This window comes from Leptonychotes weddellii, chromosome 3 (genome assembly GCF_054177405.1).
Source record: "Leptonychotes weddellii isolate Sample4059 chromosome 3, ASM5417740v2, whole genome shotgun sequence".
Lineage (NCBI taxonomy): Eukaryota > Metazoa > Chordata > Mammalia > Carnivora > Phocidae > Leptonychotes > Leptonychotes weddellii.
The window spans coordinates 54,583,748-54,596,308 of record NC_138371.1 but is presented as its reverse complement, the minus strand read 5'-3'; the positions used below and the strand labels follow the sequence as shown (position 1 = coordinate 54,596,308).

The window sequence follows — 12,561 nt, the reverse complement described above, 5'->3', positions numbered from 1 at the left end:
GGCGTAGCTTGCCACCACGGGAAGCCTTCTTGAGCGATAGGGTGGTTTGCAGTTTTTGCTTTACCTTGAGGTAATGAGTTTTCTTAAGTTTCCTTCTGGTTACGTAAAGTATTACTGTTTTCTTTATTGAAAAGATACCCTTTTAATATCCCAGAATTTGGCAAATAGGTCTGTCTTGCCGCAGTTCACCTTGTCATAGGCCCACTTTTCCCTTCCGTATTTTAAGCCATCCTCAGGCAGTTCCTTTGCCTCCCTCGGCTTTTTTGGCCCCTCTGCCGGGCTGTCTCCTGCCGTAGCCTCCCTCCCAGGGCTCTCCCGACCTTGCTGGGACGCGTGCTTAATGCTGCCGTGTCACGGTTTGTGCACAGGGCGGTGGTGGCCTTTCACTTCGCCCTTTGACGTGGCTGGTCTTTCACTGAGTATGGGAAACGATTCCTGGCACGGCTTTCACGGAGAAGAAAACGTCTTCTAGGATTTCTCACACACTTAGTATTGTTTGTGTTATGTCTACCCAAACGCGATACCTTACACTTGCCTGTTTGGGTAACAGGCGTTTCACCATTGTGTTTGGAGTAGACTAGAGAGACAAGGAGAAATTGTGATTCTGTGATCAGATGAGGAGAGGAAATGGGGAAACATTTTTATTCTATGGATGTCATTGTCCCACACCACTCTGACCGTAGATGTGACGTCTCATCAGAGCTGTCCTTGTCTTCCCTCACGTCAGTCATTTTCATAAAATCACAAACTTTGTTCTAGCTTTAATGCAGCATTTGATGCCCTATGTATTGATTTCACGTTCAGTAACTGTGCCATTAATGAAGTGTTTGTTTACGACTCTGTTAGCTGAGTGTTTACTGATGGCCTATCGTGGATAGAACTTTTTTCTGGGAAGACGTTCAGAGGGACCCTGTTTTTCCTTGCCTGTAGTTCCCAGTTCCACAGTACTGGGAAATTCCAATTTCAAATAGAACTTCCACCAAGCTGCATAAGTGAATCCATCTAAAATCCGTTCCCAGTGTCTGAGAATGTGAGCCTATTGTTTGATCAGGCTGTTTTAACTCGGTGGTCTTCAGATGTGGTGTTCCATACATGCAGATATTTATAATTGAGCCTTAATGAGTATTCTACTTGGCTTGCCCCTCAAAAGGTCAGCAAAGGTGGCCTGCAAGGATTTTAAGATGATGTGAACTGTCTGGAGGGTTAGGGAAGGTTAGAGTGGGCTTGGTAGATAAACGGTTTTAATGCACCCACACCCTCCCCCTGCTTTTGCCGTGAGGGGCACTCAGCATGTGAGCCTTCGTCTGGTTCGTTGTGAAGTTAACAGGTCATTGATAAATGGATGATGTCAAGGCTACAAGGCTAAAACGGAGGCACATTCCATTTGGCACAAATTACTATTGAAACTGTCAGTGTCTCTAAATTTTGGTCTTTGCGTATCTCAGTAGCTATTGTTTCGGCATAAGAATAACATGCTATTGTTTGTGTGCGTGTCTCTGTGTGCACTGGTGTGTGTGTTGATGTGGTGCCGGTCACTCCCACTTCCGTTCAGCTGTTCTAAAATCATACTTACATCAGGTGTTGTCCCGTTGCTGGGGAACACAGTGGCGAGCAGACTGATGTGGTCCCCGTCCACGCCTTTGCGGTGGGGCAGTCACAGCAAAGCGGCCAAGGGTAGTGAGTGGGGAAACGGAATACCGTCCGATCCCCCAGGAGAGGTCAGGAACGTCCCCCCAGAGGAAGTGATGTCCACACTGAGATCCGAAGGAGGAGCAAAGTTAGGCAGTCAGGGGGAGGTGGAGAGGGCCAGGGTCCAGCTGGCAGAGGAAGAGAGCGACTCATGCAGAGGCCTGGAGGAAGTGGAAACGTGGACATCTAAGAGGCTTTATAAAGCAGTTGTCTTGTGTATTTGTGACAGAGACTTCGAAGCTGGCGCCGCCTCTGCCCCTCACTGTATGATCCTGGGCCAGTCACCTACCTGTGGGCCTCCATTTCTTCAAGAGGGGGGTATTAAAGCAGATATTAAAGTAGATCTACTAAAGTAGATCTTTGAGGCCTCTTCGGAACTCCAACATGCATATTAGAACATGGGTGATTCATTTTCTGCGTTTTCCGGAGATTTTTTTCCTTAAGGCTGCCTTCTCTGGCCCTATACACACTTTGGTTTGCTTCCCCTTATGATGGTTAGTGATGAATGAATGAATGTGAGTAATTTAAATATGATCCCATAAAGAAACATAGTAACTACATCCAGCAAACCAGCAAAGAATGCATTCTGAAGTGGAGAAATGAGATTTTGATCATCCAAATCCTGGCTTGCCTCTGCTGAGCACCATTAGTAGAGGTAATCGAGAACAGGATGTGCCTTCTAGGCCTTTGGAGGTTGGAAACTTTGGTGTGGGAGATACAGTAGCTGGCAAATGGGCCCTCTAGACTCTCAAAGGAATGTGTTTTACCTTTCATTTCTCTCAAATAAAGTCTCCTCCTGTTGTCCAAAGACTTCTCTATCTCTAATATGTATTATTCCCATTTTAGACAACTATCCTTTATCAGTGCTTCTTAAACTTTAATGTGTCTAAGAACCACCTGACGGTCCTGTTCAAATGCAGATTCTGGTTAAGTAGGTCTGGCTGGGGCTTGAGGTTCTGAATGCCCAACAGACCTGAGGAGAAGCTGCTGCTGAATGGGGCCACACATAAGCAACAGACTGCTGAATGGGAGTCAGTGCAGGCCTTTCAGGAGTGCTGGGTCCCCCGTTGTCTTTAGTGCTCGGAGTTCCTGAAGTTTAGCCAGAAATCCTTGGATCAGCTGCTCAGAGCTTCTAACTGATTCTCGAGCTCCCCCAGGTGGCCCAGTGGAAATTTAACTTCACAAACTCTTAGCAGCGGGCAGGAAAGGACAGCTTGACCTGAAACGCCATAAATCAGTCAAAATGTACATTCCCAGGAAATGTGAACAGTAACAAGGGCAGTGGGAAAAGTAATCTACAAGGAATCAGAATGACATAAAAGGCAACTCACTGTCCTTACAGCTGAACTGTGCATGGATATACTTGAAGTTCATAGGATTTTGTTTATTTTATCTAGCCATTTTGGGCACACTCGAGGCTGAAAAGGAGAGAAGGAAATCTGGGCTGTCATCAAGAGTTCTCTTTCGAAACCAAGGCTCTGAGCCCAAGTATACGCAAGAGCTAAGTCTGACCAGGCAGAAGCAGAAGGAGTGCATAGAGGAGACCCTCTGGCTCCAGGTGAGGCCCGCCACCAGTCAGGTTGGTCGTTAGAAGGGACAGCAGCTGGGTTTTATGGTGGCATAGCTGGATCTCTGAACCTTACACCAGCAGCCTCTTATTCAGGACAAAAGAAAGCATTGTTTGGAGCTCCCCAGTAGCGTTGATACCATGCTTCACTCTGCATACTTTTCAGGAAAATATCCGAGATAAACTGCGTCCCATTCCCGTAACTGCTTCCGTAGAGATCCAAGAGCCAAACACGCGGAGGAGAGTGAACTCACTTCCAGAGATTCTTCCCATTCTGAATTCAAACGAACCCAAGACAGTTCAGAGAGATGTAAGTCTTCCTGACTTTTGTATTGCCAAAGCTTCTGCCACATTATTATGCTACATCACATGTGTCTGAAGGCAGGAGGACTAGTGATTTGCTTTTTTAAAGTCCATTCCTTTGTATTATAAATAGACTTTTTAATATATGCCGAGTTTGTTTGAGATTTGTTTCCCAAAGTGACAACAAATATAGAAATACATGGAATACAATCTGGAGCCGGAGAGTATTGTTCTTAATAATTTTTGGCCTTACTGAGACTTACTGAGAGTATAATTGGCAGAACTCATTCTCACATCAAGTTTCTCCTATGGCCGTTTGCTAGAAAGAAAAATACACTGCATTTTACCACTGAGGACATTAAAATGTAGAAAATAAACTTGTTAGTCTGAACGTTAAATCAAGGAATACAAAGCTCCTTAGCCATGAAATAGTCATTTAGTGGCTAATGTAGCGCATGTGATCTTAGGAAGACAACTGCTATTGTATGGCTTGCTCTATGCCTCCTATGAGGTGGGGCCTATTTGCTAGGGTTTAGGGTGGCTGAGACACGAGAATAGGCTGGGGACCTGTGGCATCCTGATCTGGCATTGGTGCACCTGCTGTCAAAATCCAGTTGGTGCCGGAGCGTCCACTCTGTGGCTCTTGGTTCTGATGGCCCCCTGACAGAGCATCATCACTATTATTGGTACTTACAGTATCCCTCTATGGCATCCCCATATCACCAGTGGTGACACTTGGACTCTGAAAGGTGAAGTGACTTGCCCAAAGCCCCAAGGCTAAGTGTGTGGCAGAGCCAGGTTTGGAAGGTGGACCTGTGCGGCTGCAGGGCTCATGCTCTTGACTGCACCTCAGTGGCCTGGTCGGGGTGTGCTTACAACACAGCTCTGTTCAAGACGGGTCCCTTAAAGGCACTGGATGCAGGGCAGAGTACGTTTGAAGCTTCTGCTCTGGTAGCTGTTGCACAGGGAAAGGCTGTCACTGTTGCGGTGGTTTTGTTTTTACCAGAGAGGGAGACAAACCCTCAGGGACTTAATCTTAGGAAGCAAACAGGGCTGCTGGAGGGGGAGGGGGTGGGGGGATGGGGTGATTGGGTGATGGACCTTAAGGAGGGCATGAGATGTGATGAGCACTGGGTGCTACAGAAGACTGATGAATCACTGACCTCTGCCGCTGAAACCAATAATACATTATGTGTTAATTGACTTTAAATTAAAACAATAAAAATTTAAAAAACCCAAATCAACAATGGTTTTGTTTTCCTCCAGGTGCACTTCTTAAAAGAGGGATGTGGAGACGACAATGTATGTAACAGCAACCTTAAACTAGAATATAAATTTTGTACCCGAGAAGGAAATCAAGACAAGTTTTCTTACTTACCAGTGTAAGACTCACTCTGTCTTCCAAGCAAAAATGACTGGCTTTGCAGTGGGTTACTGAAAACGTACTGAGCTCTTTGTCGTTTTTGTTGTGTTTTTGTGTGTGTGTGTATGTGTGCTACAGTCGGAAAGGTGTACCAGAACTAGTTCTGAAAGACCAGAAGGACATTGCTTTAGAAATAACAGTGACCAACGGCCCTTCCGATCCAAGGGCGCCCGCGAAAGATGGAGATGATGCTCACGAGGCCAAGCTCGTGGCAGCTTTTCCCGACACTCTCACTTACTCGGCGTACCGAGAACTGCGGGCCTTCCCCGTAAGCGGTCTCACGGCAGCGGGGGGCAGACGGCCGGCCTCGGGGGCCCGTGAGTGGCTGGTGATCTCGTGTTTTTCTGTTACAGGAGAAGCAGCTGAGTTGTGTTGCCAATCAGAACGGCTCGCAAGCGGACTGTGAGCTTGGAAATCCTTTCAAAAGAAATTCCAGTGTAGGTGATGCTTTCGCATACTGCGTCGTGCTGATTCATGCCGTCAGACGGGGTCGGCATGCTTGCTCTGTGTTAACGTCTGTTTCTGTTCTGCAGGTGACTTTTTATTTGATTTTAAGTACAACTGAGGTCACCTTTGACACCACAGATCTGGATATTAATATGAAGTTGGAAACGTAAGAATTACTTCAACCTTTCCATTCAGAATTATTTCATGAAAACACAGCCAGTCAATGAATTGGCTCTGCTCTGACTCATAAAAGAAGTGTAACTGTAATGAGAAAACTGACTGTTAAAATGAAACCCTATTGTTTCCTTTTCATTTTCAGAACAAGCAATCAAGATAATTTGGCTTCAATTACAGCTACAGCGAAAGTGGTTATTGAACTGCTTTTATCGGTCTCTGGGTAAGTGTTTGTGTTTAGCATAACAAATCAGTGTTTAAAAGAACCATTTACAATCCTCGCTAAAACTGGTGTTTTTTAATTTAACAGAGTTGCTAAACCTTCCCAGGTGTATTTTGGAGGTACAGTTGTTGGTGAGCAAGCTATGAAATCTGAAGATGAGGTGGGAAGTTTAATAGAGTATGAGTTCAGGGTAAGTTGCAGCGCTTGGTCTTTTATATATACCAAAAGTGAACATATACTATATCTGATAATATATGTAATATAATTTTAGTAAATGTGAATATGTAACTGTAATATGTAATATCAACATTAATAAATATTAATAAGCATGATAAATCCTCAGTTAAAAGTGAGTTCACCAATGTTTAAAGCACATACTGGCTTGCCGTAAAAATTTTGTCCTCCAGAACGGAGAACACAACTGTCATTCAACATGGACTTTGTTCAAAATCCAGTTCAGTTTGGTCATTTTCTTATTAGAGCGTTTTCATGTATAAGTGGTGCAGAGACAGAGGAATCCCCCCGCCCCGAGTCTGTCCGTGACACAAATCTCAAAGTAATTGATACCTGGCTTTAGAACGTGTTAGGATTTTCTTCTTCCATCGTGAGGTCCTGTCTCTTAGCGCGTGTGGTTCGTGTTCCCTCACGTTTTACAAGCCCGGCGCCCGTGAGGACACTCATGCTTGTTCTGAAGCATTTCTAAGCAAGAATCCCAGTGACTCTCAGCCCAGTTGGGTGAACATAAGCACGTGGTGCAGAAGTGGCTCAAAACTCATCTGTGGGTTTGGGTCTGCGTGGCTCAAGCATGCCGAGACAGCACAGTGGCCACAGTGGAGGCGAAAGTCTGAGATGGCAAGAAGGGCCCACCCCTGACTCCAGCGGGGTGAGGGGCTGAGTTCCGCTCTGTGTGTCTCAGCATTGCAGACACAGCTGTGACAGGGAGCAGCGGCGGCAGCAGCGAGGAGGTGTCTCTGGGGCCCACGGCAGTCCTGCCTCGCACACACACAGCTCACTCCTCATTTGGCTTCCGCTGCAGGAAGTTGCTGTGTTCCCGGCTCGGACTCCTGATTCACGGCCGTCATGAACGGTTTCACTCAGGCTCTCAGGTGCTCCCCAAGCGCCCCCTTGTAGTAGGAGACAGGGGCAGCTTGACTTCGGCATAAGGTGGGGCTTCCCCGGAGCAGGCTGCTGGTGCGCCGCCGTGGCCCAGGCTCCTCTGCCGGGCAGGCCGATCACAGAGACTCACAGACCCCCGTGACCCTCCCAGAGCACGTTGAGAGCATGGCCTATCTACGCTGCAGATTCTCTTGCACGCAGTAGTTCCTGGGTTAAAGGAGCAATCGTTTCTTTTACCTTGCCTAGGCATGCATCTCTATTGTGGAGGCCCTATCTATCTGTAGTCTGTTTTTGGAGCCTATACTTTCATTGGAGGATTATGCCAGATATTTCCTTTTTTCTCCCCCCCTTGGCCACAGGAGCTGCTACTTAATTTTCTATTGAGAGAATTACACTGAGATATAATACGTATTATTTCCTAACAGGTAATTAACTTGGGTAAACCTCTTAAAAACCTTGGCACAGCAACCTTGAATATCCAGTGGCCAAAAGAAATTAGCAACGGCAAATGGTTGCTTTATTTGGTGAAAGTAGAATCCAAAGGATTGGAAAACATAGCTTGTGAGCCACGAAGTGAAATAAACTTCCTGAACCTAAAGGTATGTTGATTTACCCTCTGTCTTCATAGTGTGAATAAGGGAAGCAGACTTTTGTGGGGAAAATCCGTACTTTCCTGAGGAAAGTGACATGGTGGTGTGCTGACTTCTTTGGTGTCACATTTTCTCTTATAGTTGAGTAACCAAGTCAGGCTGAGGATTTCTGCTGATTGGCTACCATTATGGCACATCAGTCAGGGTGATTCAGTGCTTGTTGAAGGAAATGACGTTTTCTGGAGTGTTAGGACCCAGTATGACCTATAAAGAGGACTGGGATGTGCTTCTGGGGTGGGCCAGTGTTCACTCCCAATATAACCAAACTCATTACAAAAGATACTGGCACTTGAGCAAGAGACCTTCAAAGCTTTCATTCTTATTTATTTTTTAAAAAGATTTATTTATTTGAGAGAGCGAGCAAGCACACGGAGGGAGAGGGGGAAGCAGATGCCCCGCTGAGCAGAGAGCCCCATGCGGGCTCGATCCCAGGACCCTGGGACCATGACCTGAGCTGAAGGCAGACTCTTAACGAGGGAGCCACCCAGACGCCCACACTCTTAATCCTATCTTAAGGAAAATGCTATCTTAAAACTACTTACGTGGGTTAGTTTTCAGGACTCTACTTTGAATAAGTCACATACTCATTCTTTTGCTTTTTTCCATTCGTCAGTGTCATTTATTTATTCAAGATGTGCTGACTTTTTACCACGCGTTAGTTACTGAGCTGGGTGCTAGGGATATAGGGATGGGATGTGATGCCTGATCTCCGGATGCTCAGTTTGGGGAGGAGACAGAAGAACAAAGAAAGCCCGCTTTCTCTTCACCTGAGTTTTAAAGTCAGAGTGGGAATAAACTACCTGAATCAATAAACTTGCAATGAGATGGGAACATCTGTGGATTTTACACTTAAATTGTTTCTGTGCCTTTGGTGACAGGAGATGGGAAAATATTAATTGTTGATTATGTGAATTTGGCATCATTTGTAAGGGAGTGCTGAGGTCTATGCAGTCGTGACCTTTACATTAAGTAGAACTATTTTGGATATAATTTCTTTTCAGGAGTCTCACAGCTCAAGAAGGAAACGGGAAATTGCTGAAAAACAGATAGATGAGAGCGGAAAATTTTCTTTATTTGCTGAAAGAAAATATCAGACTCTTGTAAGTATTTTTCAACAGCCGTGAGTATTGGGCAGACGGTGGCAGGATGCCCCTTACTGTTGGATTTTAACTACCACCCTTTTCTCCCCAGAACTGCAGCATGAACGTGAACTGCGTGAACATAAGCTGCCCGCTGCGAGGGCTGGACAGCAAGGCCTCTGTCGTTCTGCGCTCGAGGTTATGGAACAGCACGTTTCTAGAGGTTCGGCTCTGCCTCGAGGCTGTCCCCTGGAAGTCAGTTCGCTATCTCTTAGGACCTTTCTCACTTCCTAAACGCATTTGCTAACTTTGTCTCCAAACAGGAATATTCCAAAATGAACTACTTGGACATTCTCACGCGGGCTTCCATTGATGTAGCCGCCGCAGCCGAGAACATCAAGCTGCCAAACGCAGGCACTCAGGTGAGAGGTTGTTCCGCCTTCCCAGAGTTCAGAGCCGATCACTCCTTCTCCACCACACCCCCGCAGCCTGAGGCCATGCTACCTTGGCAGTCCTCCCCCTCACAACCCTGTTACCCCCATTAAGGAGAAGTCCGATGATGCTCTAAGGGGCTTCCACTCCAAGCTGTATTTTAACAGAATCACTGGAAAAAGGAGAACATCTAGGATCGTCTAGTTCTGCAGTGCACACGGTAGATTTGAGAAAGAATGGGTGCGCCTCCCACCTCTATAGAAACCCCAGGTCATAAACTATCCCCAGTGCTGTAGCCACTGCCGGTGTCCCCATGATGGTAACGACCACTTTATGGAGTAGCTCACGGCATGTGTGGCCAGCTGTGGTTATTAGAAACGATCTCTTTATATATGTGAATCCAGAGTTGAATCTTACAAAATCGGTCCCTGGTTATGCCCCTTGGAACAAGCCCAAAATAAGTCCCTTCTCTTAGCCACGTAGCAACCTTTGGAGTAACTGAAGGACACGGGCATGCCCCTTGGACAGGTCTCTCATTCTGTTCAGAGCAGAGCCTCCAGCTCTTCAGCCACCCGTCAGGCCAGGCCCTCTCCTTCCTGGGCTGGCCCTGGTCCGGCAGTGTGACTCCTGGGCGGGCAGGGCGTGGATGTGTGATCTGCCTCGCTCGGCTCACCATGAGGCCTTTACCGCCCAACACCGCGGCCCCACGCTGCTATCAGTCAGCCTAAAACTTGGTTTTTCGGTGTACACAGAAGATTGTGTTTGTACTTCCAGCAGCTTCTGTTTTTGTGTTTCTGTTCTGCTGAAACTTCCAAGTGTTTTCAGCAGGATGTGTTGTCAAGCTATAGCTCCCATATCCCATCCTTGAGCAATTTTTAAAAATCTAAATGCATGCCTTTAAATATCTCCTGTTTTAGGTGGTTGGCTTATGGTCTGTCGTTTCAGTTCACAAAGTAGTTTTGACTCTTGATCATTTGCCCTCCCTTAGCTTTCTATCCCTTTACCTTTTTCAAAGCTGAGCAGCACAGCTTCTCTGTCCTCATCCAGGCAACTGAGAAAAGTACTGAACAGAACTGGGGGCTGTGGCTGTGGGGGCACACTGGGAAGGGTTCCTTGTGGGGGTCTGGAGCCCACAGGGGCTTGTGTCATGCTCTTGAGATACAGTGCCTGCATGTCATGGACCGGAGTGTTTTGCAAAAGAGACCGAATGGAGAAAAAGACTGACGTACCGTTCTTCAGCTGATCTACTGATGTGCCAATGGAAGTTCTGGCTTCGGACCTTTGAGCCAGCTGAAAATGCAGTGAGCCTCCCTGAGCACTGGTTTCTGAATACAGTGATCCCTGGCTGTTAAAATCTATCAGCCAAACCCAGAGATGTTTGTCTGGGGCAGATGCTAAACTGGGCAGGATGCTGGGACAAGGGTTATAAATCAGGACTGTCCCAGGCTCACCAGGACATCCGGTCACCCTGGCCTTAGATCATCTCTGCATGCTACTCCAGCTCACCTTCCTGCCTCTTACCAATAAGGCATCATAAGAGACTATCAACTGAACAGAACCTCCCTGAGAAGCCCTTTTCTGCCCCTCTGACTGGAGGCGGCAGCCATAGCTTTCTGAAACTTGCAACCAGTAACCTGGAGAATCACTGAGCTTTTAGAGCTGGGGAAAGAACACACGATTTAGAGGGAAGGGACAGACATTAATAATGCATTAATTATCTGTAGTCCTCTGAACCTCAGAATGACAAGGTAGATGTACTCATTTTCCAAAAAAGGAAGGAGGCACAGCAGGGGATGCCAGTGGGGTCCTGAATTGAAACCTGTAAACTGGTCTGGTTTCAGGGCTCCTATTCTTAACTCTCTAACACTTGCTTCCCATTAAGTCCCCAGATCTCAAATTCAGATGAGAAAACAACCCAAGAAAGGTTGTCTCTCTCTCAGGGTCATAGGACTGGCGGGCATGTGGAGGGGAGACCAGACGTCGGACTCACAAGCCCTCATCAAGTGCTCTTGTTGGCTGGAAGATGATGGAACTGGGGTGTTGGTATCCAGTCTAGCGGCTGGGTCACAAATGAAAGTGAGCTTATCTTGGGCATTACATGTAAGGGCTTGGAGAACTCAGGCATGCTAATGGGAATTGGGATCTCTGCTGTGATCCTCCTTGGTTTAATAATTGGTGGATACATGAATGGATTAATGTCTTGTATCTAGAGTGCTTTTGTCTTGAAAACAAATGTTTTCTTGCCTCTAGTCTTCTGGTACCTCTTCTGTTGACTCTGATTTCTGAGTGACAACAGCTCCGATGTCCTATATACAGGTTTCTTTAGTATTTTAGAGTGTACTTTTTCTGGGTCTAAAGATTTAAGTTTAATTCATGTGTTAGGATGCTTTCCTTTTTTATTCCCTCACTTATTGTGGGTTTCAGTTTTATCTTTATCTTGGTTCATCTGTTGCATTTTCCAGCCCGAAGATCATTTTTCTTTGAAGATAGAAGCAGAGGAGGTGGGGTAATTCAGTCTTGTCTTTTGATCTTCATATTAAAACTGCTTGCTTTTATTCTAATCCTGGCTTTAAAAAGGAAGGAAAAAACCCTTTTAGTTTCCTTATAACCCAACCAATTTTAAGAGTTTTGTGCTCACTTCTCGATACAACACTTTCAACACCTGTTAGAACAAAGTCTGAGAGAGCTGGTCACCTAACTGAACCAGATAAAATGGTTACATTTTAGCATCCATGAAATCCATCCAGTTTACAAGCACTTATTAAGGACACACTGTCTGCCTTCCCTGCACAAATGCTAGAGAAGCCAAAGTTAGATAAGATACGCCACGTGAACTGTTAAGAATTTCATGGTCCATGTGAACCAGGAGATAATTGTTGAATTGAGCCGAGGAAGGGATTGTTATTGGTTCTATTTCTATATCCCCCACTTCATTCCTAAGGAAGTTGGAAAAGAGTATCTGCTTTCTGGCTGCCAGAGATAAAAGAAAATATGGTACGTAAAAGGCACATCATTCTTCAGGGCAATGTGATTTTCTTCTTTCGGCTCTAAATTCGGAGAATTTGAGATACGGATCCTTTTACAAGATGTGTTTCTGATACGAAGAACGCTCACTAAGGGAATGAGGTCTTTAATAGAGAGCTTTCTGAAAGCTATGAAAATACCTTCATGGAGTGATTTCTCTTACTGATGTTCAGTAAGAATAGAGGGTATGACGTTACAGAGTGATTCAGGCAAACGATTTTGGCAGTGAGCAAGTGAATGAGGTCTAAGCACTGCTCGCTCATGATGGAACTGACTGTGTAGCAGAGCTTCAGCCCCATTTCCCCTTCATGGGCACATGATGGATGAAGTGCATGTGCATAGGTCATCCCTATGGAAATGCCTAGATTTTAAAGAACTCCCCCCACCCCAAAAAATTCTTTTTGGAGTTTGAGTAATTTCTACTCACCTCAACC

General features: G+C 45.9%; 1 protein-coding gene and 1 long non-coding RNA gene across 6 annotated transcripts in view; one reads left to right on the top strand and one right to left on the bottom strand.

Annotated features, from left to right (window-relative positions):
• Positions 1-12,561, top strand: part of ITGA6 (integrin subunit alpha 6) — a 74,207-nt gene that overhangs the window by 51,988 nt on the left and 9,658 nt on the right. For all 4 annotated transcript variants that reach the window (XM_081814161.1, XM_081814160.1, XM_081814158.1 and 1 more), the window contains 12 exons: positions 3,087-3,247; positions 3,423-3,566; positions 4,826-4,941; positions 5,061-5,250; positions 5,336-5,419; positions 5,516-5,595; positions 5,749-5,826; positions 5,914-6,016; positions 7,368-7,541; positions 8,594-8,692; positions 8,784-8,894; positions 8,995-9,093. In XM_081814161.1, the coding sequence (XP_081670287.1) occupies positions 3,087-3,247; positions 3,423-3,566; positions 4,826-4,941; positions 5,061-5,250; positions 5,336-5,419; positions 5,516-5,595; positions 5,749-5,826; positions 5,914-6,016; positions 7,368-7,541; positions 8,594-8,692; positions 8,784-8,894; positions 8,995-9,093 (1,439 nt within the window). The remainder of the gene's footprint in view (positions 1-3,086; positions 3,248-3,422; positions 3,567-4,825; positions 4,942-5,060; positions 5,251-5,335; positions 5,420-5,515; positions 5,596-5,748; positions 5,827-5,913; positions 6,017-7,367; positions 7,542-8,593; positions 8,693-8,783; positions 8,895-8,994; positions 9,094-12,561) is intronic.
• Positions 3,565-12,561, bottom strand: part of LOC145720523 (uncharacterized) — an 82,019-nt gene continuing 73,022 nt past the window's right edge. The window contains exons 5-6 of one of the 2 annotated variants that reach the window (XR_014143547.1): positions 6,394-11,670; positions 3,565-3,878 (exon numbers count right to left, since the gene is read on the bottom strand). This is a non-coding gene — a long non-coding RNA (uncharacterized LOC145720523). Of the gene's footprint in view, positions 3,879-6,393; positions 11,671-12,561 lie in introns of those variants that run through there. The other variant, XR_014143546.1, reaches the window with a different exon arrangement.